Below are 6,000 nucleotides of genomic sequence, written 5' to 3' on the forward strand. Positions count from 1 at the left end.
AAAGTGAGGTGCCCCCAGGACAAACGCACATGCAGAAGCATGGGGCAACTGTACCGCAAAACAATCTGTGGACCACATATGTCCATGCTCTGGAGACAGCCCCTTACAAGAAGATGTGCGCTGGTGCCTGGTCCAAACATTGACTCTGGCCCAAAGAGCTTTTATTTTGGTTGCCACCAAGGAACACACATGGGGAAGAAGATTCGACTAAGAAACAAGAACGCTTGCAGGACCTCTGTGCTGGAGAACCTGGGAGAGAAAGGGTTAAGAATTTTCTCATCTGGGTACACTTGGCAGTTCCCCGCTCACCACCGCTTAGATATTATACATCTTTGGCCTTTGCTTACATTCTGCTTTATATAGGGCCTCTCTTCTCTCTCTTACATGGGCTTGGAGCTGTAGCAAGCTAACCTTTTTGAAGTTCAACCGTTCGTAATAACTTCAATATATCTGCAGGAATATGTCACGTCAAGAGGCGCCTTTATTTTTGCAAGTAAAATTGCTTTCTCTTGTTCCCTTTGGAGTCAGGCCATCTTTGTAATTTGTTTGAACAGCACTTCCCCCCTTCACTAGGAAACCTGGAGCGTCGGGGATATTGCTTCTGTGCTTCCGAGTCAAGCGATTCCCCCCCCCTTACGTTTAACTCAGTACTCTGAACCCCAAAATAAGGTTTGAACCACCACACGAGGGGACCTCATGCAGTGCTTATTTGCTTGGCCCTGTGAGAAGGGAGAAGAGGCTTCCAGTTTCCCTCCCGCCCCACTTTTGCCAGCAGCAAGGAAGGTGGGGAAGAGGGCTTTTGACTTCTTTTCTGTGCCTGCCCATGTCCTTCCAAGGGACGACAAGTCTGTGCGAACGTTCCCTCTAAGCTGCAGAGTCTTGTGAGCAAAAATTCTCCTTTGGCGTTCAAGTTGGGAGCTCCTGCCTCGGTGCGTGCGCTCTGGGGCCACCCTTCCTGAGCTAAGGCAAGGATGTGTGAGCGGGAGGCTGAAAATGTGCGAGCGAGCTCACGCTAACTCAGCTTAAAGGGAACGCTGCTCATGGCCCGGCACACCTCGGGTGTACCGTGCGCCCTTAGTTGCGTGGCTGAGGATGAGAGACCCTTTCTGCTTCCTTGCGCTGCAGGCTGGTGGTTGCCGTGGAAGAAGCCTTCACCCACATCAAGCGTCTTCAGGCGGAGGAGCAGCAGAAGGCCCCTGGAGAGGTGATGGATCCCCGGGAGGCAGCGCAAGCCATCTTCCCGTCCATGGCCAGAGCCCTGCAGAAATACCTCCGCACAACGCGGCAGCAGCACTACCACACCATGGAGAGCATCCTGCAGCACCTGGCGTTCTGCGTCACCAACAACATGGCCCCGAAGGTACCACATCCGCAGGCACTTTGCGTGTGGCCCAAGCAGGTGCAGAATCCGGCTTCCCAGAGACCTTTGTATTCGCTTGCGATCAGCATCTCTCACCATCCTATCCGATGCATTGCGCTGGTTCAGTAGAAGACCAGTGTTATGCATTCACAGTGTGATTGCTGTAGGTGTTAGATTCTGGTGCTTGCGTTCTGGGAAGAACCAACTAAAGGGTCATGTCCTTTGGATATACAGAGTCCAGCAAGGTCCAAAGATTTCAAGCCTAGCGGTTTTGTCACATTGCTGTCCCCTTCTGGTTCCCTGAAATACCCAGGGAGAGCCAGTTTGGTGGAGTGGTGAAGTGTGCAGACTCTTATCTGGGAGAACCGGGTTTGATTCCCCACTCCTCCACTTGCACCTGCTAGCATGGCCTTGGGTCAGCCATAGCCCTGGCAGAGGTTGTCCTTGAAAGGGCAGCTGCTGTGAGAGTCCTCTCCAGCCCCACCCACCTCACAGGGTGTCTGTTGTGGGGGAGGAAGGGAAAGGAGATTGTAGGCCGCTCTGAGACTCTGTCCTTGAAAGGGCAGCTGCTGTGAGAGCCCTCTCCAACCCCACCCACCTCACAGGGTGTTTGTTGTGGGGGAGGAAGGTAAAGGAGATTGTGAGCTGCTCTGAGACTCTGTCCTTGAAAGGGCAGCTGCTGTGAGAGCCCTCTCCAGCCCCACCCACCTCACAGGGTGTCTGTTGTGGGGGAGGAAGGGAAAGGAGATTGTGAGCCGCTCTGAGACTCTGTCCTTGAAAGGGCAGCTGCTGTGAGAGCCCTCTCAGCCCCACCCACCTCACAGGGCGTCTGTTGTGGGGGAGGAAGGGAAAGGAGATTGTAGGCCGTTCTGAGACTCTGTCCTTGAAAGGGCAGCTGCTGGGAGAGCCCTCTCCAGCCCCACCCACCTCACAGGGTGTCTGTTGTGGGGGAGGAAGGGAAAGGAGATTGTAGGCCGTTCTGAGACTCTGTCCTTGAAAGGGCAGCTGCTGTGAGAGCCCTCTCAGCCCCACCCACCTCACAAGGTGTCTGTTGTGGGGGAGGAAGGTAAAGGAGATTGTAGGCCGTTCTGAGACCCTGTCCTTGAAAGGGCCGCTGCTGTGAGAGCCCTCTCAGCCCCACCCACCTCACAGGGTGTCTGTTGTGGGGGAGGAAGGGAAAGGAGATTGTGAGCCGCTCTGAGACTCTTCGGAGTGGAGGGTGGGATATAAATCCAATATCATCATCTTCTTCTCTTCCCTCCCTCCCTCCCTCCTTTTCTCTTTCTCTTTCTCTCTTATTTATTTATTCATTCACATACATTGTTGATCGTCTGTCTTTCTCACTGAGAGTCAAGGTATAAAAGTTCTGCCTTCAGTGAGGACAGGCACATTCCCGTTTTGTGATCCTGCACAGAGATACACCAACAGGGACAAAAAGAACCAAGTGACCCCATTTTCCAGCTGGAACGTGATTTTATTTCCTCCCCGCGTTCCATTCGCCTTTCCTCGGCCCATGCAACAGAATGCAAGTCCTTCGCCCCCTTCCCTTCAGTTGCGGCAGCAAAGCTGGCTGGCTGCTCAGCGCCAGCCTTGATCCTTTTCCAAGCGTTTGAGCAGACTCACGTCTTACGATCGACTAGGTCTGCTCCGCTCTGCATTCCAGCCTGAGCGTCAGACAAGCTCGGCATCCAAAGTTCCTGGCAGAATTTCCCCTGCACCCCGCCCCAGGGTTTGTGCGGAATAACTTGTCAAGTGGTGTATCCAGCAAGCGCCTTGAAGCAAAACTCGTTCTTCAGGGTGTGGGTTTCTCGAAGGATTTAGCTGCCAAAACACTGAGTGGGAAGTTAGTTTGTGCTTTCGCTCGGTGGGGCTGGAGGGCCGGGCCCAGGGAGAAGAAGCTGGGGAACACTGCTGACAGAGAAAGGGGGCTTGGTCTGGCATTCAGCTCACTGTGTCCTGAAGGGTGTTTTCATGGCTACCTTGAGTTCCTCCCTCACTTGTTTATGGTGAGTAGTAGAAAGGCCCAGAAGGGGGAATTGATAGGAGATTTCCACACTGGGATGGGCTGATGTCAGTCCCCTGTTTGGTTCTGAGACTTCTAATACAGCCCAGTGGCGACAGGGTGTGTTAAATGCCAACAAGTCACTGCTGATTTGTGGTGACCCTGTGAATTAATGGCCTCCAAAAGCGTCCTGTCATTAACAGCCTTGCAAACTGCGGTCCCTCCTTGACTGAGACGCTCCATCCCAGGTTGGGAGGGACGCCCTCTTTTCCTGTGGCCTCCAGCTTTTACGAGCATTATTGTCTTTTCATAATATAACCAAAGTGCCAAATGTGACTAAAAGAAAAGTTTAACCATTTTAGTTTCTAGGAAGTTCTTACAAATGTAATAGTGTTATATAGTGATATATAACACTAATGTAATGTAATGTGATAGTGTTATATAGTGATATAGTGCTATGCCATTTGTATTAAAATTTGCATCAATCCCCGATGTAAATTTTGATTGTATGGTATAGCACTATAGCACTATTATATTACTGATTGTAAGAACTTCCTAGAAACTAAAATGATTAAACTTTTGTTTTGGTCACATTTGGTATTTTGGTTATATTATGAAAATACAATAATACTAGGAAAAGCTGATTGCCTGAATTCCTGGAACCCCATGGCACAGAGTGGGAAGCTGCAGTACTGCAGTCCAAGCTCTGCTCATGACCTGAGTTCGATCCCAGAGGAAGCTGCGTTCAGGTAGCTGGCTCAAGGTTGACTCAACTTTCCATCCTTCCGAGGTCGGTAAAATGAGTGCCCAGCTTGCTGGGGGCAAAGTGTAGATGACTTGGGGAGGCAATGGCAAACCACCCCATAAAAGTGCCAAGAAAACGTCCTGATGTGCCGTCACCCCATGGGTCAGCAATGACCCATTTTTTGCACAGGGAACCACCTTTACCTTTTTACCTGAATTCCCAGCTTTCGTTTCATAATCTTAGTCTTTTCATAATATAACCAAAATACCAAATGTGATCAAAACAAAAGTTTAATCATTTTCGTTTCTGGGAAGTTCTTACGATCAGTGATATAATGTTGTACCTTTGTATCAAAATTTGCATCTTGTTACCTGAATGCCCAGCTTTCATTTTTTTTTTAAAAAAAAGTAAGTCTCTACACTCTTTCATTATGGAGAGGATAGAGACTTCCTTGGGGGAGGGGGTGCAGAAATCAGAGCTGTGAATTCAGGGAACCTGACGTGTATTTTGGTATAATAGTATACCACTATTAAATCACCAATTGAAAAATGAAAAGGCAAACGCTCTGCTGTAGAGAGAGGAAATGGTTACTGCAGTGTGGGCAGAACCAGGAACATGGGAACGTTTCCTTTCACGTGGCAGCCTGGACGGCTTTGCTTCATTATTTCCCCAAAACTTCAAAGCAAAGCAAGTTTGACAAAGAGGAGAGAAAAGCCAACCTTGGGAGGTATCCAAATGCACCGCAATGTTGTGGAAAAGCTGGGGGGGAAGCCCCACTTCCCAATAACATCAAACTCGAGGCAGATAACCCGTGTGGAAACACCCGTAGCCTTCTTTCGCCCATCGGAAGGTTTTTGATCGTGACAGCTTTGCCGTGGCCTGGCATGTTCCTAGACCTCACTGTTTCCCCTTTCTCTTTAGGCCTTCCTGGAGCGTTATCTCAGCCCAGGCCCGACCTTGCAGTACGACAGGGACCGTTGGTTGTCCAAGCACTGGACGCTGGTTAGCGAAGAAGCCGTTACCAAAGGGCTAAGGGACGGGGCGGTGTTTGTCCTCAAATGCTTGGACTTCAGTCTTGTGGTTAACGTGAAGAAAATTCCCTTCATCAAACTCTCGGAGGAATTCATTGACCCGAAATCGCACAAGTTTGCCCTTCGCTTACAGTCCGAAACGTCTGTCTAGGGAGCCACAGGCCACGGGGGGTAAGAAGAGGGCCTTTTCCAGCGTCGTGTTTTTGGCTTTGGGGAGTTTTATTCTTCCCTGTAATTCTAACTTAAACTGACAAGAGACGGATCAGGAATATTTCGACCATCTGCACTTTATCTGGAAAGAGGAGGGGAGCAGGGCGATCTCTTTGGAAAGACCTGAAGAGGACTGGGTTCAGTTGAAGTCATCAGGAGTGAAACCTTGGCCTTGGGTTGTACACATCACAGCCAACGTGGCGTTCCGCTTTTCCTTGGCGCTTTGCCTTAGACAAGCAGGCATATGAATTCTGCTACCCCACCCTGCTAGGCTACGGCTTCCTATGGAAAGTCCTTGCGTTGCTTAGCTTCTGACACCATCGACTTTGTTTCAGTTCAGACACTGCTCCACACACCCTGGTTTGTGCAACCCCAAATTTGAATTCCCAACAACACCACCTGCTAACCATGCTTCGGAGCGGTTGGTTCTGCTTCGTAAAGTCTGGGCATGAAGAGGCGGGATGGCAAAGGACTGCGTGTTGTCGTTGGGGATATTAAGGCACAGCAGGGCACGGGGAAGTTTGCCAAACTGTGGTTCGACGGGTTATCTGGATTGAAGAGAGTTTGCAGTTAGGTGATGCTGGGTGGTGCTGATCAGGTTGTGGGGCGGGCAGGCCTCGGATTCAGTGGGAGCTCACAGGAGTGCAGCTCC

General features: G+C 50.4%; 1 protein-coding gene across 2 annotated transcripts in view; it reads left to right on the forward strand.

Annotated features, from left to right (window-relative positions):
• Positions 1 to 5,699, forward strand: part of VANGL1 (VANGL planar cell polarity protein 1) — a 69,094-nt gene extending 63,395 nt beyond the window's left edge. For both annotated transcript variants that reach the window (XM_060236789.1, XM_060236788.1), the window contains exons 6-7: positions 1,126 to 1,360; positions 5,029 to 5,699. In XM_060236789.1, the coding sequence (XP_060092772.1) occupies positions 1,126 to 1,360; positions 5,029 to 5,289 (496 nt within the window). In that variant the 3' untranslated portion in view covers positions 5,290 to 5,699. The remainder of the gene's footprint in view (positions 1 to 1,125; positions 1,361 to 5,028) is intronic.
• Positions 5,700 to 6,000: the final 301 nt, after the last annotated feature.

The sequence above is a fragment of the Heteronotia binoei genome, chromosome 4 (genome assembly GCF_032191835.1).
Source record: "Heteronotia binoei isolate CCM8104 ecotype False Entrance Well chromosome 4, APGP_CSIRO_Hbin_v1, whole genome shotgun sequence".
NCBI lineage: Eukaryota > Metazoa > Chordata > Lepidosauria > Squamata > Gekkonidae > Heteronotia > Heteronotia binoei.